The sequence below is a fragment of the Carcharodon carcharias genome, chromosome 26, assembly GCF_017639515.1.
Source record: "Carcharodon carcharias isolate sCarCar2 chromosome 26, sCarCar2.pri, whole genome shotgun sequence".
NCBI lineage: Eukaryota > Metazoa > Chordata > Chondrichthyes > Lamniformes > Lamnidae > Carcharodon > Carcharodon carcharias.
Genome location: NC_054492.1, coordinates 26,572,480 through 26,599,917, shown reverse-complemented (window position 1 = coordinate 26,599,917; position 27,438 = coordinate 26,572,480). Strand labels below are relative to the sequence as shown.

Here is a 27,438-nt window from a genome sequence, read left to right as displayed (position 1 = left end):
TGCAGAAAGGTGTATTGAAAGTCCACCGGCCTTTTCATGACTTTGTTTGTATGTTTGTGCTGTTGTTGACTTAAATTGTATTGTAATGCAGTGTGTTCTTTTTTTGCAAGTGGTTTAGCGAGTTTTTTTTCCCTCCTGGAATCCATCAACTGTTTTAAAATAGGAAACCAGAGAACCTTCTGGAAAATCCCAGGAGAGATTTAACATGCTGTCAGTTCCCTCAGTTTTATTGTGATGGATAAATCATGCATATAGTTTAAGTCAATATTTCGATTTTTTTTTTAAACAATTTTGTGTGTGCGTGTGGAAGTTGATGAAGTCACTCAAGTATTCCTTTTATCTCAGGCCAAGGATCAGACAATAGTGAGCCAACTGTCCCTGGTGGACTTGGCAGGAAGCGAGAGAACTAACAGGACAAAAGCTGAAGGTAGCAGGTTGCGAGAGGCAGGTAAGGATTTTAACAAAGCAAGATCTTGTTCGTGCATTTTTTGGGCGCATATATCCCTTGGCTTTGTTACTTCTGTGTTGTGCACCTGTTTTGAACACTGCTGAGATTAGTTCTAAGATTTTCTACAAAAGTGTTATTGCCTGAAGTTGAGGCTAGGTAAGGAGCTTTCAATTTGTTCCTGAGTGGGGAAATTCTCCTTCCCCTCGCTGCTCACTGCCCCCACCCCCCCACCACCACCAAGTGATTTTAAATGTTCATGCTTTGAGCAAAGATATTCATGTAGCAGCATTGTGTGACATTAAGATGTGTTGAGGCAGAACTTCAGAGGCTTTGCTTTTAAAGACACTCCAGGATTTTCTGCTGGCTTTCTGGATTGCTTTGGCCTACAAAGATCTGAGCTCTTGATGTTGAAATTTTTTCAAGCTGTGCTTCTCTTGGGCAGTTTTTTTTTTAGGTTTTGAGCTCATTTGCAAAAGTTACAAAGGCAGACCAGAAATATTCTTTACACAGTAGGTCATAAAACAAGTTATGCTTTTATGTCTATCTTTACCACCTTGCTGCACACAACTTTTCAGCACAAACTAATTTCCAATAGAATCTGGCTGTGGGTGAAGTCAATGTGAAAACAAAAATAAATTTGGTTATTTTTCCTGAGATGAAAAGGATTGTTTTTTGTAACTTGCTATTTATTTGTGTATTTTGAAAGTTTGTCCAGCTGTGCCACAGGGTCTGTTTGACTTCCAACAATGTCTCGCACAAACTTCTGCTTGTTGAAGTGGTTAGATTTTCACCAGAAATGGCCATATTTGAAAAATCATTCATAGTTATGAGTACAAACATTGTTTATGGCCATTAAGATCAATACAAATAAAATAACTTTCTTTCTCATGCAGGTAACATTAATCAATCGTTGATGACATTAAGAACATGTATTGAAGTGCTAAGAGAAAACCAAATGTATGGGACAAATAAGGTAATGCTTGTCTGTTTGAATTTCAAAAGTAACTGGGCTGTAAGCAAGCAAAAATACTGTTACACACTGAGATACAATGCTTTGAGACTAAAATTTCAAAGCTATATTCTTGGTCCTCTTCTGCACAGATTGATTTTGTAAAGGGTATTGATAAATAATTTTAACATAATGTGAGACCAGATGACATGTTGGATTTTTTTTTCCAGATGGTTCCATACAGAGATTCAAAGCTTACTCACCTTTTTAAAAACTATTTTGATGGTGAGGGAAAGGTTCGGATGATTGTGTGCATCAATCCCAAAGCAGATGACTATGAGGAAACCCTGGTGAGTGCTGTAGAAAGAATGGAGTAGATTGTCCTAACATTCAAGTCAGAACATCTTCAGTCTTTTGGCAACAAGAAAGTGAGCTGTTATGCTTTAATGAATATCTGTCTCATGATGCTGAATGTAGTGTTCCTGTGCTATATCCAGCTCCTTTACACTTTCCTATAAAACATGTTTTTTCACTTTTGAGAAGCTATGAGGAGCTTTCGTTTCATGGGTCTGGATCTTCCGGTCGGGGGCAATGTTGGGTGCATTACAGCTGCCCATGAAGATTTTACCGATTGCAGATTTCTTCTGGGATCTTTTGATACCAGCTGACCCAGAAATGAGCAGCACGGTATCTCCTGTCTAAGTCCAGCAAGCGAGCAGAGTTGGGGGAAGGAGAGGACTCTCCCTCTTTTTACACTGCTAGCTGTCAAATTCAGGTTAAAGTTTTTAAAGGTGTAAGTCTGTTCATTAATGTGTGCATTAGTGAAGTGATGTGGGTGGTGAAGGGTAGCGGATTGGGGGATGGAGGCAGGGTGGAGTTATTAAGGGATTAGTCAAGCTGTGGGTTAGGGGATGTGGTGGTTTCCCAATTTTTAGACGGTTTAAAGCTTTTCCAGGGTAAGTATACAGGCGAGCCCCACATTCTAGTCCAAGTCTCCGTCCCGATCTCAGCCTCAGAGACATTCGCGGAGGGTCCCAGGCAGCAGGGGATCAACCCATCAGAAGTTGAAACTTCTCTGGCATTTACCATATGTATCCACACATCAGGACTTCCACGGAGTCTCCAATTGAGAGACAGGAAAAATTGGACCATGGTTTCTTTTAAAACAAAGTTGGTATTTTTTTCCAACGTTTTCTGTAGATCAAGACTGTAAATGACATTTTGAATTCACACACTTTAAACATTCTAATTTGAACTGTTTTACATACACTGCAGCTGGTTATGAGGTTTGCTGAAATGACTCAAGAAGTAGAGGTAGCCAGACCCGTAGATAAACCGATCTGTGGCCTCACTCCAGGCCGTAGATACAGGAATCAGGCTTTCAAGGAAGAATTGACAAGGAAGCTGGAACTACGAGGTGGCCCCATTAATGGAGGTATTGTATTGTATTGTGTAATGAGATAAAAAAATTGCTGCTCTGTAATTTGGGCTTTTTTTGTATAGGCCATACAAAATACTTGCTTCAACCCTTTTTAAACAACTTCCAGTGGACATCAAACTTCCCTTTAAAAAAAGGATGTGACAGTGATTCCTATTTAAAATGGACACTATCCTGTTTAAATAATTCCCCAAAATTTAAAATTATGTAGTATCGTCAACTCCAGGATGACTCAATCCCACTGCTGTTCCTCCTGAGCAGTTGTCATGTATGTACATTTGATGCTTCAGGTAAAAGTTGGTCTGTTTTTAAATAGTCCCCCTTTTCTTGTTTTTGTTGGAATTGGCATATTTTATCAGGGAAGCAGTAAAACATTAAAGGGAAAAAAAGACTTGTGTTCACACAGCACCAGGACATCCCAAAGCACATTACACCCAATATAGATGCTGTTGTAGAAACATGGCAGCCAATATGCTCTTAGCAAGCTCTCTCAAGCAGCCATGTGATGATAACCCCCTTTTGTGATGTTGATTAAGGGATAATTATTGGCCCAGGGCTGTGGTGCCATGGGATCTTTTACGCCTGCCTAAGAAGGCAGATGAGGTGTCATTTTCATGTCTTTTTTAAAGATGGTGCCTCCAGCCGTTCAGCACGCCCTCTGTACAGTACTGGAGTTGTGCTCAAGCCTGTGGAGTGGGATTTGGAGTGGGATGATCTTCTGACTCTGCAGAGTGCTGCCAACTGAGCAATGGCTGACACCCATTGAAAGTTAAATTTTACATGTTGCTTGATCAGATTTCTTAGTGTATTTAAATTTAGAATTAATAGAATTTCACTGTTCCTAGATTAGCTTTTTTTCTCTTTTGCTTGCATGGAGCTTTTGCTTTTTGAGATTAAAAACTGGCTTGGTCACAATTAATCTTTGTTGCATGTTATACTGTGCTTATTAAACATCCAGGGTGTGCACATTTGTCCAGCAACCTGAAGGAAAAATTATTTAAGCCTTTTTATATAAATTTTCTTTACCTAAAGATGCATGCTTAATTCACATTTTCTATCTACGGATGCCAATGATTATTGGAATGCTAAAGGTTTTGCACAGGGGCAGGAATATTTATTCTTTTGTTGGATTGAAAAGCCAGCATTTGTTGCCCATCCCTAATTACCTCTTGAATTGAGTAGCTTGCTTGGTCATATCACAGGGCAATTAAGAATCAACCACATTGCTCTGGGTCTAGAGTCACCAGGTAAGAAGGGGCAGATTTCCTTCCCTAAAGGACATTAGTGAACCATATAGGTAGTTGTCATGGTCACCAATTCCAGATTTTATTAATTGAATTTAAATTTCACCAGCTGCCATGGTGGGGTTTGAACCCATGTCCCCAGAACATTAGCCTGGGTCTCTGGATTACTTGTCCAGTGACATTACCACTACATCACTATTTTTCCCCACTTTTCAAATATTAAAACAAGACTATAGCAAAGTCAGACCAATGAGGGAGAGCAGAAGGGCTTTTTGAGTACAGAATAGTGTTTATTTTACAATCCCAATTGAGCTCTTTTGTTTGCTTGCCATTTCAGAAGATCCATCCATTGCAGAAGCTCTTCTGCAAGGTTTTGTACCATTGCCTTCAGTTGAGATAACGGATGCCAATGATGAACAAACTTTGCCACATCTTATAGAGTGTTTGGAACAACGGAATAAAATACGCCACCAGGCAACTGAGGAGATGAAGAAAACTGGTACGTGATGGGCAAGTGCAACAAGTTTCTTTTTGCCCAGTAGTGTGTCATTCTCTTAATGCTGCCTCCGTTTTGAGTTTGGGAGAAAACCATATAATTTCTTTGCTCTAATGTTGATCAGTAAACACTATCAAAGGGATCCTTCATGATTGGAGCAGTAAGTTCACAGCAAAGGAGAACTACATACAGGATCAACAAGAACAACTGCTGGAAAAGGACCGGTTTATAATTGGGCAGAAAACTGAGACTGAACGGCTGGAGAAGAAAATCAAAACCTTGGAATATAAGGTAATTCTTTTGTGCTTTTTTCCTGAATAATAATGTGAGCAAATGTGCATGGCTTCTAGCTAGAAATGTATGTATACATTGTTTTTAGTTGATGTTCAGGTTCTCAACACTAGTTAACATGAGGAGTAAAGATCCTGCTATTCAATGCGTCTTAATTAACTTCTGACCACCCCCTTCTATAGAGTGCGGCTTTGTTCACTCCGTAACCATCTGAGTAAGTTGAGCAACCTCTTCCATCTACAGTCAGAATTAAAATTGTTGCAATTTTGTACAATTAGCACTCTCAAGTTGATTTTTCTCCTGACATTGTTGGATCTCTGAAGTGGTGGGTGTGAGCATGTAATGGGAAAGAAAAGGGTCAAAACACCTATTCTAGTAACACCCTTTTATGGGCTAGGATAGCTTAACTTTATCTCTCAACGCTGCTATTCCACAGTCAGGGAAGCTGACTGGAAGTTTGAATTTGGGCCTTCAGCTTAGCCAAATACTGTGGGTTGTGATTGGTGGGAAGTAACAGCCTCCATGTTGTGTTACAAGCATTGGTGATCCAATGGATCTGCAGCAAAATCAACTACTGGGCCAACCCTAGCACAAACATCAAGCTTTTGAATGTGAAAATTTTGGAGCCAGTTGTAATATTCTGCTCCTAGATTGAGATATTGCAAAAAACAGCAAATATCTACGAAGAGGACAAGCGGACCTTGCAACAAGAGTTGGATGAGAGAGACCAAAAGCTGCACCGAGAACTGTCGGACAAACGACGCTTAGAGCAGAGAATGCACGGAGTGATGACTGATACAAAGATGAAATGGGAGAAAGAATGTGTGAGTAATTCTAGGTTCTGAATGCTGTGACCTGCACAGTGTTACAGCTTAATTTTCCTGAGTCTCCAGTTCAGTAAAGTTCTTTAATGTGAATGTTTAGATAGTTCGCAAGTACTGATGGTTAATGGAATATCTTAATGTCCCATTTGTATGTATAAAATATTCCCCTATTCCAACAGTAAGTAAAATATGTGCCATTTTGGGAGTCTTGCCATGTTTGTCAATCACAGCAGCTCTAACTAATATACGATTTACATGCCAAGCTCTTTTTTTAGTTTCTGAACATCATTATTTTCATTAAGATGCTAGAGGGGATCATTTCTTTTTCTTGAACTTTCAAGACCCTGCAGGCGTGTCCATATTTTTGTCTACTTGTTTTAGTTTTATACTATGAAGCCTTCAAGGCCACTGTTCTAACTAATTTGCATATAAAACTGTTTTTGATAAACTGTCTTGGTATTGTGATTTAGCCACCAATAAGGCAAGAGCTTGCTTGAAACTTTCAGACCTACACAACCAAGTATTAGTGAAGTATAAATGTGAACAGAACAGAGTTTCATGCACTGTGGTGAGGGCTCATGGGCTGACCCACTTTGTTACAGGGTACTCCAAAATGACACAAAAAGTATAAAAGCACACTAGATTTCCTAAAATCATTCCAAAGATTAATCTTTTCCCCTCTCTCTTTTCCCCAATTTCTCTCTCTCTCTCTCTCTCTCTCTCTCTTCCTCTCACCGTGTGTGTATCCCTCTTTTCTCCCCTCCTTCTCTTCTCCAAACCAACCACTGCCCCCCACTTCCGTCACAACTCCAGGAACGTCGTGTTCAAGCGAAGCAACTTGAGATGCAAAATAAGCTTTGGGTGAAAGATGAAAAACTTAAACAACTAAAAGCAATTGTTGCAGAGGCAAGGCCAGAAAGGCCTGAGAAACCAGAGAGGCCACCAAGGGAAAAAGAGAAGAAAGTACATGTACGATCAGCATCTCCACCTTCAGTTCCTGTATGTACAGTATGACACTTTTTAATTTGTTTTGTGCAACACTAAATCTGCTTTTGGAAACAAGAGCTTGTATAGGGTGGATATATTTCATATTTTTAGAATGATATTTGGTTTCTGTCAAATTAAACAATTTGATAGGATTTTTTTTTAGTGGGGTGTACTTTTTAACATGCCTCATTAAAATACCACTTTGTCCTGCCTTTTATGTTCCTATATGCAAATCAGACTCTTTTAGCCTTACTGCTGCAGAATTTATTTTAAAATCATACTTTGTAGTTAATATATTGTGTTATTGTAGAGTCAGTGATAATTGTGATGTAAATTTTTTTGTTTCATGAAGTAGATGAGAGTTGGCACTATGATCTAGTAATGGGCCTTTTTTGTATGTTATGTTGCACTACATTATTACAAATTATTTCATTTGACAAACTTGGCTTGGTGCTAACAGTGAAATGCCTGTTCAAATTAAGTGTATGTGGAACTCAAAGTATTTAGTACATAAGTCAATTTCTGAAATTCTGTACATTTTTTTTCTAAAACTCATTTTATTTTTGGTTTTCAGCTGTGGTTTAGTGTTACCCCATAGTGATCAAATAGTTCATTATATTTTCCCCAGACAATTAAACTTCCCCTCTTTTACCTTCCCACCAGGACTATTTTGAACGCCATGCTTTCTGAAAGTCTAAATGGCGTCAAGTAATTTTTTTTTGGTAATTGTCAGAATGGAAATACAACTAACCAGAACTGTCTTTCACATGTTTTCACTGTTGCATTAACTGTATGACTGAGAAGAAGCTGCTTGAGAAATATTTACAGCTACCTGTGAGATACATTGCATATAAGCGTTTGAATTTGGCACTTGCATAGGGAGTTTCTCTTGATTCTTTCTGATGGATGAGATGGAGATGCGCCATATAGCTGCTCCCTCCTGTGATCTATTCTGTGAATTTACACCCTTATTACTTTTGAAAGGGATGATTATTTATATCTTGAATTTGTTTAAAATTATTACATGCCATAAATATCAAATGGTTTTGTTTCTGTAAATTTCATTTTATTACTCGCAAGGGACACTTTTGATTCTATAGGATAAATGCCACAGGTCCAGTTTACTAGCATGTTTATTGTATTAAGAACATTCACTGACATGTTTTATTGCCCCTAACAGTTATTAGTTATCTTGCAGACTTTACGGTCAAGTGAAGTATTGAAAGAATCCAAACCTGTGTTTAAAGTTGCAATAATTACCACTGTGTCTACTCCACAGCTCATTGTTAGTAATCCTGGTAGCTATGTTTGTACATGTCTCTGCAGCACTCAACCTTGTACCTTACAATGGAAATAAGATTCTGCCTGAGATCTCTAGGGGCGCATGAATTCCTAGGACGTTTGTAATCTTTTTTTACACAGCAGAAATAATTCGAGGAAAATTGTGCACTAAAATCTAGTAAGGTAAATTGTATAGTTTTTAGAAAAATCATCCATCATACCTATAGTTATCAGCACACAAGAGAAAATGTGCAAGTGGATTATTTCCATATTCATTTGCAGACTTTCTAACCTGGAGTTCTATCTACAAAATCATTGTTTGGTAAACATATATCTGATTTCGAAGTGGTGAAGAGGAACTCCAGTGGCTGCTGAAAAAGTGCACATGTGGCACCCTCTGGTTAAGACCAGGTTTGGCAGTGATGCTTTTCACAGTCAAATAACGTGGCACCTTCACATGAAGAATGGTACTTTGAGGCACCACGAGGGTGGCTAATACGATTCAAACTGTACCTCAGCAAGAGTACATTTTTAGCAGGCGATCAGAAATGGAAGAAAAAAAAGAACAGGAATCACTGTTAGTAACTATCACATCATGGGGAAATGTTTAAAAATGCTTTGGATATTGCATGCTTTTTTCTAATTTTTCATCCTATTTCTATAGTTTCCTGGTAACACTGTAGCATCCCTACCCATTAGCCAGCACTGCCCAGTACCTGGGCCACAACTGCATAGGCGCTCTAACTCCTGCAGCACCATCTCTGTGGCCTCTTGCATCTCCGAATGGGAGCAGAAAACTCCAGAATGGAACAAAAATGGTAGCGCATTGCCTAAGAATAAGCATAGACTGCTGGAGACTCCACAAGTTAGGGACTCCAATTTCCGAGAGAGAAGGCAGGGAGTGAACAAGTTGGGCGGCTGCAAAATCGACGGCTGTAGAAGAGAAGTCGGAGTAGACCAGGATGGACCCCAGCGGGTTAGTGAAGCACTTTGCAATGGACAAGAGAGATTGTACAGTTAAAGACAGAGACACTTGCACATAGCTCACACTTCCTCTAAGTGTCACACTTTTTTTTCCCATCTTACATTGGTAATACCGCTGTTATAAAAACACATCAGATAATGCAATGGGCGCCTACTCCATTGTGTTTATCTATTTTGTAATATAAATCTTGTATGCAAATACGAATCTTGTCAAATTCTCCATTTATAAATATTGATGTCCATGGAATGGAAACTTCCTAAATAACTGCGTCCTTCCATAGTGACGATGTTGTAGTGCCCCACTGGTAGGAGGACGGTCTTTACGATGTGACAAGTTTACATAGGTAGCTACCATTGTAGATGTGGGCATAGAAATTTGTAAGTGAAAGAAGTAGACAAGAAAATGTGTGAAAATGTAAGATTTTAATTATATTAAATAGACACTGCTTCTATTTCCCACATTGGGAGTGAGAATTACTGTAGTTATAACTTGTATCAAAAGTGGGTAGAGCTTGGCAAAAGCGGATCGTGGTTTGTTTAACTGGTGTGAATGTTGCATTCTTTCTTAACTCCAGGAAAATAGTTTGCAGGTAACTGTGCCATCACTACAGTCTTGAGAATTGGTGCATTTAATGTGTGACATTTACAGCAAGTGTGCACTATATACATGAGACTTAAATCAGTTATGTGCTGGTTATTTACCCAGGTACATAATGAGAGTCATAGGTTAACTTTGCAGCCATCTAAAATGTTTTTTGGGAAAGGAATATGTCACTGGCAGAAGGAAGTTAACTTCATTACTGGCCAGTATCATCCACGGAATGTATTATATTTTGCATGTCATGCAATGTTGCTGTACTGCTACTTGCTGGAAGGAGCTATATCTAACTGGTTGCTTGTTATGCTCACCAATCAAGAGCGTTCTTTATTGAAAATGGTTCACAGGGAACAACTATACTTAATGAACACTTTCTGGAAAACTGCAATTTTTAAATGCCCTTGATTTCCTAATCTTTTGTATAGCTGACTTGTCACTTGTGTCAGGTCATCCGCATTCCCCCCTGCTGAAATTACGTAATTTGAGTGGTTAAGTCCAGCTCAACATGTCGAATCAAAGGACAGGCTCTTGATTGTATTTGGAGTACTTTTGCAATCATGGTAAATAAGGTGTTACTTGTGCTAAGGTTTGCTTAGATGCAAGTGGATGTTCTGATGCTGGGGATATCCTTGGCGATGAAGGCCGGCTTTTAAAGCGTATTGTAAACTAAACTTTGAGCTGTAATGAAAGCATTAATACTGAGGATACTGGAAATAACACAGTGCTGGAAAGACTAAGCAAGTCTGGCAGCATCTGTGGAGAGAGAAACGTTTTGAGTCCAACATGGTTCCTCTGCGTTCTGACAAAGTCATATTGGACGTGAGATGTTGACTGAGATCTGCTGAGCTTTTCCAGCACTCCTGTTTTTATTAAACTTTTAAGCTGACTGAGATTCAAAAGTTTGAAATGCTTTTTCTTTTAAAAATCAACTCCTGCATCTGTCCTTTAACTAAGGGCAAGTAATCAGTTATTAGGAAAACCCCAATTTCACATTTGTTGAAGAAGTATGTCTGTACTTTGCCCCTTTTCTCTTCAGAAATCACCATCTTTTGTATCCCCTTTTGGCGTGGCTACTTATCAGCTATGGTTAACATACATTTTTAAATGTTCTGAGTTGACCTTTAGAAAATATGAAAGCTGTTGAGGGAACAATTCTCCTAAGTACCCCCCTGCCACCCCCATGCAACTTGAGTGCCTAGCTTCATGGTACAGGACATGGAACCTGTCTCTTACTATTTCATGCATGTGATATTTCAACAAACTTGTGTCAATCATTGTCCCCCACTTTTGCATCTTTGAGTTTCTGGCTCTCAATAGCAGTCTTGTGATCAAAATTTAGAATTATTGGCTTAAAATGTAAGCAGCATTTGAAAGCAAATGAGTGCTTCTTTTGCAGAAAGGAATCTGTCAATTTACTGTTATATTTGCACAAGGATATTGCAGTAACATTTTTTTGAGGGATGTGCAATTTATAAGATATAAAATACAGCCTGGAAGGACAGGCTAGAAATCTTTGAAGTTACTGAATGTGAGACAAATGCTAAATGTTTTAGAGAATATCTGTTATTGGTGTCTGCATCGAGCAACCTGCTTATTGTAATTCTGTTTATATTTGGTGCTTGCAGCTTTAATTGCCAAAATTATAAAATTCTCAGTTCACAACTTCACCTGTGCAATTGGATGAAAGCTCCAAGGCACAAATAACTTAAAAGGCCACAGCAATCCCTAATTTAAATTATAAATTGTTTGCTGTGTTGAGATTGAAAAATGCCTTTTACAGTTTCTGGTTTTGACATGTGAAATAAAATTACTGAAGTAATGGAGGTTGCATTGGCATTCTCCTAGTAACACCTATACATCTATATAGATGTACCTATGAAGCTTGTTCACATCTGTGCTGAGTAGATTCTAGCTACGATGGCTGTTGTGTAGAAAACATTTTATCATTTGAAATTCTAGTATACCCACAATTTTATTAATATTTCACTTTTAAAAACAATGGTTTAATTTGACACATCTAGCAGTTTATAAGTACCCTCTGCACACTAGCAAGCACTTTTTGGTCAGCTGGACTATAGCAAAGGCAATGATCAAAGCTTCAAGTCAGCTAATGCAATAGGAGTTCTTGTGGCTCTTGTGTGGTAGCACTCCTGCCTCTGAGCCATAAGGCTGAGTTCAAGTTCCATTCCAGGACACTATGGCCATGGAAGGAGCATTCATGACGTTCTCCGAGGGAAAGTGTGTGAAGATACAGAGCAAAGCTAGTGCAATTCTCACCAAGCTCTGATGATTAATCTATTCTTGTGGTGCAACAATTAGTTGTGAGAAATTAGCTCGTGGGATTTGGGCATCACTGGCTAGGCCAGCACTTATTGCCTGTCCCTAATTTTTTAAGAGTCAACCACATTTCCGTGGGTCTGGAGTCACATGTAGGCCAGACCAGGCGAGGACAGCAGATTTCCTTCCATAAAGGACATTAGTGAACCAGATAGGTTTTTATGACAAGGTTTCATGGTCATCATCAGACTTTTAATTCCAGATATTTATTGAATGCTGTGATGGGATTCAAACCCTGGTCCCTAGAGACTTACTCTAGGTCTCTGGATTATCAGTCCTGTGACAATACCACTATGCCACAGCTCCTGCTCCTGGGGAGGGGGTAGGTGGCCGAATAAGATGAGACCTCAAAGATTCTGCAGAGGAAGAGAAGCAAGATGCAAAAAAAGAAAATGCTGTTGGGTATTCGGGCTTGTGTCACAGCTACTGTTTAATAACGCGTACTGTTCCACACATACAATTATACCTGGAACCTTTTCCCTTGTGTGAAAGCACATGCAGCATCAGATAACAATCAAATTCTAAGTTTTCAAGCCACCTATATTGACCTTGGCTGCAAATGCAAGGTGCAGTTTTCAATCATGCAGAGTAGGTGGTGTTGGGTTGGATCTGTCTGTGCTAATAGCTGAAGTCAGCACTAAGCTGTTCTCTCTGCCCCTTGCATTTGAAAGAGGTACATCATCATGGGGGATTCCTATTCATGAATACTATCTGGTGACCCCAGGATAAGTAAGTGCAAAACTCTGGACTCTGCTGTGATTCCACCATGGTGGGATTTGATGATGAAGCAATATCCCAGCATGGAATCATGCCTTGTGAGCAGGAACTGGAAATAAGAGTGTTTCTGTAAAGAGAAGAAAATGCTGGGGCTGTACTACTTGACACAGTAAAGGTATATGTGTGTCATGTGCCTAAGTGCAGCAGAAAAACCCATTAATTTGTTGAAATATGGTGCCTACCTAAGATATGTGGGTATATAGATTTCTTAGGGTTAAAAAGCATCTGCTTCTAAATATTTCAGATTAGCAATTGGTTAGTTACATCTCTGTTTTCAAAAATAACTATCCTTAGCCTGCCTGCAAGTGCTTTTTTGGCATCAATGTCATGCTTAACTTGCTGTGTAACTTTTCAATTTTACTCAATTTTTGGCCAATTAGCTAAATAAATACTTTAGTGATCAGACCCCTGTCCAAATACTACAGTGTTTAATGCTGAAATAGCCTCATGAATTTATGTAGTACCTTGAATAAACTTTCATGCTGATAACCAATCATTTTTCAAAACCAGACATTTGCTTCTCGATGCAGTTTTACTACTTTGAATAAATGCACGCATGCTACAATGAAGGGCGTTTATAATGGAATAGTTTTTCCTTCTTGGATGACTTTCTTTTGTGACTTAACCTAATTCATGTGAGCTAAAGATCATGTTTCCTAGCTCTCTAGTGCATGTTTATAACGCGATGGCTGAATCCAAAAGAAGTAAGATCAGTTTCTATGCCTGCTCCTTTTTTGTCTTGCTTCACACAGAAGCAAACACTTGTTGTCCAAACATAACACAAAAGGGAACTGGGAGTTTCATAGTGTGGTGAGCGTGATTCTTGGCATGGACTGAACCAAACCTGCTTTCATCTTGCTTGCTGTTTAGCTACAAGTTCTGTTCTTCTACCCATTGGCGATGTGCATGTTTTGGTTTTTCCTAAATATGTACTTTGGCACAAATACATTTGGAGATATAAAGTTGGGTAATGGATACTGTCTGTATAAAAAGCTACTAAATGTCTTAAGGTCTTGTAGCATGGTCCCTTTGCCTATATTCTGAGAAATGCTCTTGTATGTGGTAGCATTACTGTGCTTGACAGCTTTGTTCTGCTTTTGGTGCGTGGTGGTTTGCTTGCATAACAGTGAAGGATCATTTTTCTAATTTACAGTTGGCTATTAATGTAAGCTAGCTGAAGCCTTTTCAAGCTGGTTAGCCAATCAATTTGGGATAAAGGTATATTTTAAATTCACTTATGTTGAAGTTTTACTGTGATATTTGCAATTTCCAAATTAAATTGGAAAACGGTGCATTTTTTTAAAAAAATCATTCTGCCTCCTAATCTATTATAATGCTGCTTTGCATTTCTGGTTCTTGCCAGGTTACTTTCTAGCAAAGCATAGGTTTTAAATTCAAATGTTGAATTCGTTCTACCTATTAACAAGAACAATGTAATTTGGCAGAAAAGAATACTGCTGATAAGCTGTTTTCCTTTTGAATTATTTTTGCTCAATCGAATCTTTTTTTTAAGGGATCCTCTAATTAGGAATCTCTGATTACAATTTCTGTTGATTACTGTTTCAATCTGCTTAGAATGCACCACCTGTTCGCCTACTCCACAGACGGTCACGCTCAGCGGGTGGGGAACGATGGGTAGACCATAAGCCAGTTGGTAGCGTGGAAACAGACACTGTCCTACAGCCACACATTCCCAATGCCATCACAGTGGCAGTGCCAAATGAAAAAGCTCTGGCTAAGTGTGACAAGTACATTTTGACACACCAGGAGCTTGCATCGGATGGGGAGATTGAGACCAAGCTTATCAAGGTAATGAACAGCATTGCAGAAAAATCCAAATAAACCAATAAAACTTAATATACCATAATGCTTGATTTAGAATGCTTACTTAACTAAATTTCATGTTTTTTGTTTTTACTTCAGATAACGTTCAAATATGTTTGAATGTAAAAGTGATAACGATTTGTGTTTGCCAATTTTAATGTGTTTCCTTGTATATAGTAAGGGGTTTGATATTTTTAAATGTTTGAAATTCCAATGTGTTAATGGTGATTCATGCCATAATTTTTTTCCTTTTTTTTTTCCATTTTGAAGGGAGAAGTATACAAGACTCGGGGTGGTGGGCAAGCTGTCCAGTTCACAGACATTGAAAAACTAAAACAAGAGCCACCCACTAGTACAAGGTATGTATTGTGGAGCAGTGTTGAACTTTCAGTTTAAAATTAGCTTTGAGACGTTAGCTTGACTTTGCAAGCACAGGTTGAGTGGTGGGAAGAATAGTAGAACCCCTTTTTTTTTAATTGCCTAGTAACAGTCTTCTAAAAATATCTCCCTCTAAAATTTTGAATGGAATACATTCAATACCCATTTGTACTTTGCATAAGAACTGCACATGTTTGTATTTGTCCACAGCAAGATATAAATGAGCACTCTACACTTGTCCATTACACATTATAGACCACTTTATTTTTAAATGAATAACTTTTAGCATTTTAAACATTGAAAAGTAAGAGTTTCAGTGTTTTATTTTACAAATGAAAATAGCAGTGATTAATTTTGAAGGAGAAATCAACTGGAAGAGCAGAGCTACTTGGTGAATAATTTTATGCACAGTTATAGATTAAATTGGCTTCTTTACGGTTAAACTCAGTGGCCCTTTTGAAACAACTAGGAAATGAAAACTTTCAAAACCATGTGACTATCTTCACCTGCAGTCAGTAAAATTGTTCCCACGAGTAATTAGCTGAAACAGTAGATGTGGTTTCAATCAATTCTTTTAAGCCTTCGTTTTAAAGTCTATTCTGTTGACATTTTTTAAGTTTCTATTTAGTTTCTGGTGCATCAAGTATATTAATTCATTATCAATCAGTCTTCAGTACCTTCCCTTTCAGTCAGTCATTATAAAGATTTAGATTCTTGGTGCATGAGATAATAGACCTAACCAACATGGTAGTAATGCCACATTATATCCTACCATGATGGTAATATGCAGCCCATTTATAGTGGGAACTCAAACTCCTTGGCATCTTGGGGCTACAGCTCCCTGCATTAGCAGGAACATAGTCCCAATCTTGGAGAATATGTAATTAATGTGTTCACCTTAATATTTTTTATCTCCATTTATTAGAAAACGTAGATCATCGCAATCAGCACCCCCACAACAAGAGGAGACTACAGAATCTGAATGGACAGATGTGGAGACTAGGGTAAAGACCTGTGTTTTTTGTTTTTAAAGGCTAAGCTTCCTCATGTATATTTTTTCCTCAATTCGTTTGCTAATTTTCGATGGCTTGTTATCAATGCTATTATTTAACGCACTAAACACTTTTTTCAGCTTATGATACTCCTGTTTTTCAGTGTTCTGTTGCTGTAGAAATGAGGGCGGGAAGCAACCTTGGACCTGGATATCAGCATCATGCTCAGCCAAAGTATGTCTTCTAATCTGCTTTTAAGTTTTAATTCCCATGATTTTTATTTAGATTGTCTTCGAACTCGACAGTTTGCAGTCCTGGATTGTGTGCTGCAGCTCCAGTTTGAGGTGGTCAGCAAATTATCCCAATGACTGGAGCACTCATTCTTCACTCACCTGCAAAATGGCCCATGATGTGTTTAACTGAGATGCTTCCGTTTCTTTTGTTGATGGTCAAAGCATGTACCCTGCTCAGGCAGCAATCTGAATTCTGCTAAATAGGCCCCAAGGTGGCTTATTGCTACCAATGATGCCAGCCGTGGAAGGTGGGTGGGATACTTCAAAGAAAAAAATAAAGAAGCTGTTCTATTAGATGATGGTGCAAGGACTAGGAGACATAGATTTATGGTTTTGAGCAAGAAGGGGGGGAAGTGAAGAGGAACTTTTTAATGCAGCAATTGGTAATGATCTAGAACTTGCCTATGAAGGTGAGGGAAGTGGAGATAATTAATGATTTCAAAACAAAATTGGATGGGCACTTGAGGGAAATAAGCTTGCAGGACTGCGGGAATCTGGCAGGAGAGTGGAACTGACTGGATTGCTCTACAAAGTCGGTATCGACTTGATGGCCTCTGCTTTTGACTGACTTTACTCAGGTGAAATCTTAATTCATTTTTCTCCCTTTCATTTCCAGGCGCAGAAAACCATAAAACGCCAAGTACGGTGTTCAAACTCCCTTCAAAGGAATAATCTTCAGCAATATTGGACAGTTACTAAAACTCTGCAGGGTAGATGATGCTATGCAAAATTAAGGATGAACATGATATCAACGATGCTGTAAACCTTTTGAATTGGGGCAATAGTACTTCTGTAATTAGCTGGCTTGTTATGTATATATTTGATATTCACGTGCCTTTTCATTATACCCTGCAGATTATGTATTTTACAGTAAGAGCATCTTTTACATATGGATACGAATTTATACCTTTCCCATGTAGATTAATCATGATCTTTTGTTTTGCGATTTTTGTTGAACAAATGGTCAGTATCACTGATGGAAAGAACTTGCGTTCATAGATTGGCTGTAGTTTTCATAAGAGCATTTCGGAAATCCTACTTTTAAACTGCAGCATCCTATTTGTGACCCTTCCGCTAGTTGTCTTTTTAAAGAAAATAGGATAATGCCTGCCATATGTAGTTTAAAAAAAAAGCAATGTACGTTGATCACCAAGCTGTGGCTAAACCCTGGCAATACATGTTTTGAGCTGCTGCTACTCAGTTGACACGATGCACTTTAGAACAAATCTGTTTTTCGTATGTGTATATGCATGTCATCACGGCAACACCTTCTGTACTCTTGTACCATATGCTTTTCATAAGACATAATTATCACAAAATTACTTTTGACTATATGTCCTAAATAGTTAAACTAATAATAGACTTTTGCTTCATATGTTTTCATCTGAAATAATCCATATGTAAGTGATTTGTATTTTCTAGCATCTAAAATGAATAGTCTATTCATTTTAATTAAATCGTTCATAAATAATACGTGGCATTTTGTGTGCATCCCTCTTTCTTTCTTTCTTTCTTTCTCTCTCTGTCTGTCTGTGTGTCTCTCTCTCTCCCAAATCAAGGTGGGCAGAATGGAAAATGTCTGCTGTTTGAAGATTTTATTTTAAGGGAGAGTTGCAGCTGTTTAGACTTGTGGTTTGCTCTGTGAATGGTTGAAAAGTTACTTGTGCTGCACCGCATGCTTCCTGGTCTTGGTGCAGGAAAGTAGTGTGGTAATAACCAAAACCTTACATTTCAAGAAGCAGTTTTTGTTTTACAGATTGTTATAATGCCTAACTGCACCAGCGCCAACAGAATACATACAACGTCAGGTTATATGCAACCCTAAGTTTGCAATCTGCCATTTGTTAAATCAGCATTGGATGTTGAAATACTTGATTTAAATATAATATATATATCTTTGTAAACTTGAAATGAGTTGGGCTACTTATTTTCTGACAATTTTCAGAGCCCATCATGTTTAATATTACTGATCCCCTTTTCTCTCTTCTCATCCTGCTCATTGTCTGTCACTTCTGCTCAGTTCTTCTTATCCCCCCACCTGGCTTGGCCTAAATAGCCAAGTGGTTATGGTACTGGGTTTGTAACCCCAAGATCAAGAGTTCAAATCTCACAATGGCAAACTATGAAACAATGTAACTTCATCTGAAACAGATGGAAACAGGTTTGTACTCGAAAGAGTTACAAATAATTGTGATATATTTGTTTTCCTCATGCTTTAAGTGAGTCTTTGGCTTGGCCTAAATAGCCAAGTGGTTATGGTACTGGGTTTGTAACCCCAAGATCAAGAGTTCAAATCTCACAATGGCAAACTATGAAACAATGTAACTTCATCTGAAACAGATGGAAACAGGTTTGTACTCGAAAGAGTTACAAATAATTGTGATATATTTGTTTTCCTCATGCTTTAAGTGAGTCTTTGGCTTGGCCTAAATAGCCAAGTGGTTATGGTACTGGGTTTGTAACCCCAAGATCAAGAGTTCAAATCTCACACTGGCAAACTATGAAACAATGTAACTTCATCTGAAACAGATGGAAACGGGTTTGTACTCGAAAGAGTTATCCCCCCCCCCACCTATTTTCAACAGATTGGAGACCACTTGGGTGGGGTTCCATGTGGCTCCAGTTATTATGCCATTAAGTAGAGAAAGTGAACTGATCACGGGCATCTGGTTATTGATATCTGGATCAAGTTAACCCAGAAGAGTCTCCTGTTGCTCAGTTGAGGGTTAGACACACACAATGGCTAAGACAGGCTGCCCAGCACTTGTGGAGCATACATACTCACTAACCTGCTGCAGTTGGACCATATGAGCCAACACTTTGACTACAACAGTGGCTTTCCAGCTTATTGTTTGTGGGGAAGGGACTTTGCAAAGACTGACACACCTGACTGAGGTCCCTGTTCTACCTTCTGGCACTGTTTTATTTATTACCTGAAGCAAGAGTACCTAATTTTTCACGAAATAAAAGGCAAGTGCCCCAACAAATACAAAACCTTTTTTAAAAACTGGAACCCCAGTGTCCAAGTATCTGTTTTCAAGTCCAAAAAAAAAGACCTCTTCTCTTTCCCAATGTCCCACATGGGAATCTAAAACGATGCACAAAGTCTTTCTGCTTATCCTCCTTTTCCTGTTCCCAGGATCAGGCAGATTCATGAATGGTCTATCAGTTCCCAGAGTGAAAGAAGCCCTGGTTCCTAGCTTTTGGTTTGATTTGCTGCCAGCGAGGCAAGTAAAATTTCTATTTTGGGGCACTTTAACCTCACTGCAGTCAATTCTTATGCTATTCCTTCACTCTGCTGTGTTTATTTTACTACACTGAATCATTACTGTTTGCACAAAAACGATCATTTAAGACTTTTTGAGTAGACTGTTTGTTCAACCAATATCTCTTGGCACTTTTGTAGGTAGAATTGCCATTTACTGTATTTTTTATTTATACCTTTTTTGCCAGTTGACAGGAAATGTCAACACAAATGGGTATGACAAACAGAAGCACACATTCACATGTACTTTCTGCTCTCACTGAACTCTGCCAAGCTCCAGATCTTTTCAATGCCTTTGCTTTTCACTGGATTTTATTAGATTGCAAAGATTGTTTTTTTAAGGGTGGGGGAAGGGAAGTAAGCATGAATTGTGATGGTTACTTGAATAGGAGCACTGGTGATGGTATGGTGAGAGACCCGGATTTCCACCAAATTGCTTTGCAAGGGCACACTGGAGAAAGAAAAGACTTGCATTTACATAGCACCCTCAGAATGTTCCAAAGTGCTTTACAGCCAACTCTAATTTATTTTTCTGAAGTATTACTTTAATGCAGGAAATGTGATAGCCAATTTTTGCACAACAAACACCTGCAAGCAGGAATGTGGCGATCTGCTTTTAGTGATGATGATTGAGGGATAAATACTGGGCAGAAACAGATACTACCCTGCTACTTGAATTCAGGCCACAAGAACATTTACTTTCACCTAGACAGTAAATAGGGATGTAGCTTAATGCCTTGCCCAAAGGACAGCCCCTTTTGACATGGAGAGATTTGGGCATTTTTCCCCTTGGAATGGAGATGTCTGATTTTGGATGGATACGTAAAATTGTTGACAGTATAGAAAAGCTTAACCTGGAATATTTCAAACTAAACCCAGGGGACACAGACTCAAACTGGAGACTTATTAATGCAAAGAATAATGCAAGTGTATTTGTTTCATCATTTTATTTTTCTATTTCTAATTGTTTTAGTCCTCACTCCAAACTCCATATTCTGACAACCAATTCTGCACTTGAAGGCAACCATCCGTTCACTACTCTGTTCACACCCTTGTCACATTTGACACCAAGCTGAGCTTCCAACCTCACGTTCATTGCCATCGCTAAGATTGCGTATTTCCACCTCCGCAGCACCACTTGACTCTGCCTCTATCCTGGCTCATCTGCTGAAACCCTCCTTCATGTTGTTGTCATCGATAGACTTGACTATTTGAACGCAATCCTGGCAGGTCTCTGAAATTCTCCATTTGTTAATTTGAGGTCATCCAAAACATTGCCTGTGTCTTAATTTGCAGCATCTCCTGTTTCCCCCGTCATCCCTGTACTTGCAGAACTACATTGGCTCCTGGTCAAGCAACAGCTTGATTTTAAAGCTCACCCTTGTTTTCAAATCCCTCTGTGGCTTCACCCCTCCATATCGTGGTAACCTCCTTCAACCCTACAGCCCTTGAATCTCTCTATGTCATCAAATTCCACTGTTTTCTTATGCATCTCCAATTTAATTGCACCACCATTGGTGAAAATGCCTTCAGCTGTTCAGGTCCCAAGCTCTGGAAATCCTTCCCTAAACCCCTCTACAGCTGTCATGTCCTAAAAACCTACTTATCTGACCAAGCTTTTGGTTACCTATCCCAACATCTCCATATGTGGCTCGGTGTCAAATTTTGTTTGCTAATTTTCCTGTGAAGTGCCTTGGGATGTTTTACTAAATGAAGAGATACTATATAAATGTAGGTTGGGGGAAGAGGGTGGCATAGTAATGTCACTGAACTAGTAATCCAGACTAATGCTCAGGGGACATGGGTTCAAATCCCACTACTGGTGGAATTTAAATGCAATTAATCTGAAATTACAAGCTAGTATCAGTAATAGTGTCATGGTCACCATCATTGTTGTAAAAACCCATCTGATTCACTAATGCCCTTTTTAGGAAAGGAAATCTGCCATCCTTACCTGGTCTGGCCTACATGTAACTCCAGACCCACGATAATGTGGTTGACTCTTAACTGCCCTCTAAAATGGCCTAGCAAGCCACTCGGTTCAAAGGCAATTGGGGATGGGCAACAGATGCTGGCCTTCCCAGCGATGCTGACATCAATAAATTTTTTTTTAAGTTATTATGAAATTACCAAAATTGCGCTTTTTCCGGTATGAATGTGAATAGTTAAAATCGGTGGATTGGGGGGAGAAATTCAGATGTTGTCATCCTTTGTGATGGGCCAAATGGCCAATTTTTTTTGTCCTTTGTTGACATGTTCTCCTTTTGCAAGGAGGCCCAGGGAGTGTTCATCACTGCTGCCTTGTGCAAAGCAATAAATGTGCAGCAGGTGGCGCTATCGTGCTGTCAAGAATAATGTTTTTCAATGGGACCGCATCAAATTTCAGATGCTCCTAAGGTTGAGAATTCACTTGTCCCAATGCATCTTCCATTTCACAAAAAGATGTGGCAAAAAAAATGAACAACGTGCTGAAGAGGCACATTTTAAACGCTCATTTCTGGCAGTTCCCGTGATCCAGCTGCAATACTTTGTATAGAAAAATAACACCTTTAGTGTTTGTGAAACTTAATGTCTGATTAGTAGGAGCAATGTTTGTTTCTATATATTAATATCACAGCTTTATGCTAATGAGCAGTTTCACTGATTTTAGTGGGTTAACTTTTCAGCTATAGAACCGGGGTTCAAATTCAGTCCAGATTAAAAGCTCCTTTGTGCTGACATCAATGCAAAATACTGCAAATGCTGGAATCTGTTTCTCCATGTCTGACTTGAATATTTCCAGCATTTTCAGTTTTTATTTCCCTCTATGCTAACTGCAATGGATCTACAAGAAGTAAACCTGTATCTCCATCTAGACCCATTTATGTACAGGTTCGCAGCGCAAACTTGCTCCTAATTCACTAAACTAGCAACCTCACCCGGAGTAAAAAAGTATTTGCATTTATATTAGAGCTTCAGGACATCTCAAAATTGCAATACAGCCGCTTTTGAAGTGTAATCACTGTTGTAATGTGGGAAACATGATGGCCAATTTACACAGCAAGATCCCACAAACAATGTGATCATAACTAGATTTTTCTTTTACTGATATTGCCGCACCTGAAAAGCGCACATATTTCAAACTGATCAAATGCATCGTACTTAAGCAGACCTTGATGGTATTCACTCCTGTATAATTTGTTTGACTCCCCTGATGTGTCAGATGTAAATTTATTCTGGGGTGTATGCGTAGGGTGTTTACAAAGTCTTTGTGCAACTTTTAACTTTAATAACTTTGGAAATCCACATGATAGAAGCAAACAGTAAATGGCAAAGCATAATTCATAAATGTTATTAAAGTTGTTGGTGCTGAAACTGAAAGGAAAAGTGGTTTGGTAAACCTGAATGATGTATCAGTTATGTTGTGGTCTAGAAATTTCAGCTGTATTGTATTAAACTTTAAGAATTATGCTTTAATATACTGTTTACAAGTTCCTTCCATCATGTTATTATAGTTTGAAGTTGCAGAAAGACATTATAAATCCCCTGTATGGAAGTGTGTGCTGTACAACCACTGGAGGGTGCTGTTGTTCACTGCCAGGCCAACACCAACTCTCCTGCTGATCCTGCTCTGGTTAACATGCTGCTAATGTTGACAAGATCTCCCAGATGTTCTGAGTTACTCTGCTTTTATGCACAGAGGCTATACGTTATTAACCAGAGTAGAACAAGAAACAAACTCTGGCTTTTGTAACTCGAGAGGGCTCTGGCTGATTCCAATAGAAATAATTGAACACAGCAAAGGGAGCTCCCCCTTTGGTGTAGTACTGAAGCAGAAAACAAAGTTTGATCCTGGGTCAGCACAAAGTTGGCTGAGCTCAGGCGGGTTAACGATCGAACTGCTCCAAGAGCCTTAGCCTCCCTGGCTATGGAGGATGGACTGTTCAAATTTAGGAGACAATTCTGCCTTATTCAGTGCTCACGCAACAGGTACAAGCTTACACAGCTTACATTTCTATAGTGTCTAACGTAGTGAAATGTTTCTAAGTGCTTCACAGGAGTCATTATGAAAAAATTGGTCATCACTTCCAAGCGCCAGGGCAGTGTAACGGGTGGGTTGGGGTTGGGGGTGGGGGGGGACCTTTAAACCTACCTGATATACAGCAGCTGGTAGCATAAAGGTGATTCAAGTGCTGGAGCACGGTGCAGCATACAGATCTCACCTGGCCTGAGTCAGAAGGATTGAAAAGATTACAAAATAAAGTAGGAGCGGAGTGACAATCAGAGTTGGATTGCCACTCTGTGGAACTTCAGGCCTAATATTTGACTACTGAGCCATGTAAGGAGATATTGGGAGAGGTGACCAAAAGTTTTGTTCATGATGTAGGTTATAAGGGAGACTGAAGGAGGGAATGCCAGAGCATAGGGCCCAAACGGCTGAAGGCACTCATCATCTTTTTGGGACTTTACTTAGGTTGTCTTCGGTTAGAATTGATAGAGCTGGAGGCAAGGCTGTTGGTAAATTTTACCTTTTATTAAACATTCTTTTAACTGCAGTACAAGGTTTCTCACACAACTATCCTGCAAGCTGTTGTCATGTGATCTTATTTCAGTGATGATGTAGACTGTTTATTTACATATGTAACATTTAACCTTTCTACACTACCGGTACAGCTACCAATGATGGAGCAATCAAAACTGGGGATAGATGAGAGGCCAGAATTGGAGGAACTTAGAGATCTCAGTTAATTGTAGGGCTGGAGGAGGTTACAAAGATGGGGAGGGGTGAGACTATGGAGGAGTTTGAAAACAAGGATGAGAATTTTAAATTTTAACATTAAATATTAAAAATTTAATATCCTGAGCAAATATAGACATTTTTTCTGGCTTTCCAATAGTTTATTGGAGGTAAATTCTGCCACCTGAGCCATCCTGTGTTTTGTTCCACAAAGTATTTTTTAAAATCCAATACCAAGGAAGCCCTGGTAGTACTGATATTGTAATGTTATCACCTCTTTCCTTGTGTTGTCTTAAGAAGCCTGAGGAATGTGTCAAATAAACCTTCTCTTGATGTAACTCACTTTTGTTTTGGTTAAACAAGTCTCTTTTTTTGTACAAACTGAATTTGAAGCTAACAGTATCTATTATAAAGCTGAGATTCTTTTTCTCATATGCTTAATTACTATTCATATGTCTCCTGTTACTGATACAGGCCACTCTGCATGCACAGGAGGCCATTCATCCTGTCATGCCTGTGCTAGCTCTTTGAAAGAACTATTCAATTTAGTGCTATGCTCCAGCCTTTTCCCCCAAAGGCCTTCAAATTCATCCATTTTAAGTCCATGTCCAATTGGCTTTTGAAAGTCCAGTGGAGTCTGCTTCCATCACCCTTTTTAGGAATTGTACTCCAGATTTTAACAACCCTCTAAAGAAAATTCACCCCATTTTCTCTTTAGTTTTAACAAATATTTTACATCTATGATCCCTGGTAACTGACCCACTTTATAGTTTCCTCTGCTCTATCAAAACCACTCATGATTTTGAGCACCTCTATTAAAATCTCCCTCTAGCCTTCGGTAAGGAAAACATCTCTAGCTTCTCCAGTCTGTCCACATTATCTGAAGTCTCTCAGGCCTGGTTTCATCCTGTTAAACCTCCTCTGCCTATCGAAAGTGTGCTTTGCACCCTAACCAGACATGAAGGCTAACAAGAGCCCCTTCCAAGCCTGAAGGCCAACAGGGTTCAAACAGCCTGAAGCAGCAGAGTAGAGGGCTCAAGGAAATAAGATGGTGGGCCTTAGCAGTTTACCAATGTGTCAGACATCTGGAACCTGAACAACTGTGCAGAAGCTTCAGTTCTTTGACAGACGCAACACCATCAGTGTGGGCACTGAGAGCAAAAAGAGGCAATATGGCCTAACTTATGTCGAAAGTTAATCCCAAATGTTTTAATGAAGCTGAGCTTGGAAAATATGATGTTAGCTGCGGGTCGCACGCTTACCTCGTCAGAACGTCATGGGTTCAGGACACATTCCAGGGCCTTGAGCATAAAAATCTGGGCTGAAACTCCAGTGGGAGTATGGAAGCGCTCTTTCAGATGAGATGTTAAACTGGGGCTCTCTGACCTCTCAGGTGGATATAAAAGATCAGGTAGTGCTATTCTGAAGATGTTCAGGGGAGTTATCCCCAGTGTCCTGATCACTTTTTTAAAAAAGCAGATTATCTGGTAATTTTCACCTTGCTGTTTGTGGGAGCTTAATGTGTGTAAATTAGCTGCCACATTTCCTACATCACAACAGTGGCTGCACTACAAAAAAATGTATTTCATTGGCTGTGAAGTACTTTTTGGGGTGGAGGCTTGAGGTTGTGACTGGTGCTATAGAAATGCAAGCTCTTTTCTACAGGGATATCAGCTACCTATTACAAAGGTAAATATGGGAGCATGACTGAGTTTAGTACAATCCGTAGCATCCTGGACCCTACCAGGAAAACAGCCATTGAAACCTCACAAGCTGAACATGTTGGATCTGTAACAACCTCTGATGACCCCACTTTCTGAATGCACAACATATTGTAAAATAAACAGGAGATGTGAAAAGTTTGTGGTAATCTGTAATGCTGAGAATCACAAAACACAAAGAAGGAAGATAAGCTTTGTGTTTTTACCACTAACACAGCTTTTATTGTACATGAGCTGACCTCTGTAAAACACACAATGGTCTTATCTTTTTTTCTTAGAGAATATCAGTATACCTGAGACTTTAAAGAAGCTTTTTGTTCTTGGCAAATATTGTAGATAGCCAGAGCCCTGATTTGTAACTACACCTGCATTAGTAACTCAGTTAATATAAATCCCCTAGGGGAAAAGGGGTGATTCTGTAAAGGGTAGGAAGAAGAGGAAACAGAGCAGCCCATCATCCAAAAAGTGCACATTACACCCACTTGAATTTGGGTTAATTCCTGGGAGATTTAGTCACATGACACCCATCTCCCAGGACCCCATCCTTGTAGTCCTGCCATTGGTCTCTCGACATCCATTTTTGAGTTGTCCAGCCTCGCTGCACCGATGGGAAAGTGGGTGATTCTTGACTGTCGGTCAACCAGTCCCACCTCCAATAATTTTAGAACTAATAAATAGAAGTGTTCAAAGAAAACTAAAAAACACAAACAATCCTACACTCTGGAATTCCCTCCCTAATTCTGTGTCTCATTGACTCCTCTTTTAAGATGTTCCTACATTGAGACCCATTCATCTATCAATAATAGCCTCACTTGCTCTCTTCAACCCCTGTGAAGCTAACTTAAAATCCTTGTCTTCACCTACAATTTCTTCCAGAGCTGCCTTATTGCACCCTGCCTTTACACCTCTCTGCTGAGTAACATACTGTTACATGAGTCCTGACTCTGACCTCTGTTATGTTTCCCTCCTTCACTCCAGGCAGCTCCATCACCCAACTTGGTCCCACTCTTAGAGACTAATAAAGGTTCTGAATTGGGGGGCAGGCCAATTTTAATATAAGACAGGATCTGGCCAAAGTGGACTGGGAGCAGCCACTTGTAGGAAAATCTACATCAGAGCAGTGGGAGCCTTTCAAAAAGAAAATAACGAGTGCCCAGGGCCAACGTGTTCCCATAAAGGTGAAGGGTGGGGCCAACAAGTCCAGAGAACCTTGGATGTCGAGGAATCTATAGGATTGGATATGGAAAAGAAGGAAAGCTTATGGTAGATACTGAGGGCTCAAAACAGTGGAAGCCCTAGGGGAGTATAGAAAGTGCAGGGGTTACTTAAAAGAGTGAAGAGGGGGTATGATAAAAAACTGGTGGGTAAAATAAAGGAAAATCCAAAGGCGTTTTATAAGTATATTAGGGGCAAGAGGATCACCAGGGAAAGAGTAGGGCCCAAAAGGGACCAAAGTCCAAAGTGGCAACCTGTGTGAGGAGCTGGAAGACATAGGTGAGGTTTTAAATGAGTACTTTGCATCTGTATTCTATTCACTACAGAGAAGGACGATGTAGGTATAGAAATCAGGGTGGGTGGGGGGGGGACTGTGATA

General features: G+C 39.3%; 1 protein-coding gene across 5 annotated transcripts in view; it reads left to right on the top strand.

Annotated features, from left to right (window-relative positions):
- The window catches only part of kif23 (kinesin family member 23), a 46,271-nt gene extending 28,232 nt beyond the window's left edge, over positions 1-18,039 (top strand). For 2 of the 5 annotated variants that reach the window (XM_041175317.1, XM_041175316.1), the window contains 14 exons: positions 346-448; positions 1,342-1,421; positions 1,628-1,747; positions 2,673-2,832; positions 4,417-4,578; positions 4,700-4,866; positions 5,517-5,690; positions 6,504-6,689; positions 8,623-8,934; positions 14,230-14,463; positions 14,749-14,837; positions 15,782-15,860; positions 16,012-16,082; positions 16,758-18,039. In XM_041175317.1, coding sequence (XP_041031251.1) covers positions 346-448; positions 1,342-1,421; positions 1,628-1,747; positions 2,673-2,832; positions 4,417-4,578; positions 4,700-4,866; positions 5,517-5,690; positions 6,504-6,689; positions 8,623-8,934; positions 14,230-14,463; positions 14,749-14,837; positions 15,782-15,860; positions 16,012-16,082; positions 16,758-16,773 — 1,953 coding nt within the window. In that variant the 3' untranslated portion in view covers positions 16,774-18,039. The remainder of the gene's footprint in view (positions 1-345; positions 449-1,341; positions 1,422-1,627; positions 1,748-2,672; positions 2,833-4,416; positions 4,579-4,699; positions 4,867-5,516; positions 5,691-6,503; positions 6,690-8,622; positions 8,935-14,229; positions 14,464-14,748; positions 14,838-15,781; positions 15,861-16,011; positions 16,083-16,757) is intronic. The other 3 variants (XM_041175320.1, XM_041175318.1, XM_041175321.1) reach the window with 2 other exon arrangements.
- Positions 18,040-27,438: the final 9,399 nt, after the last annotated feature.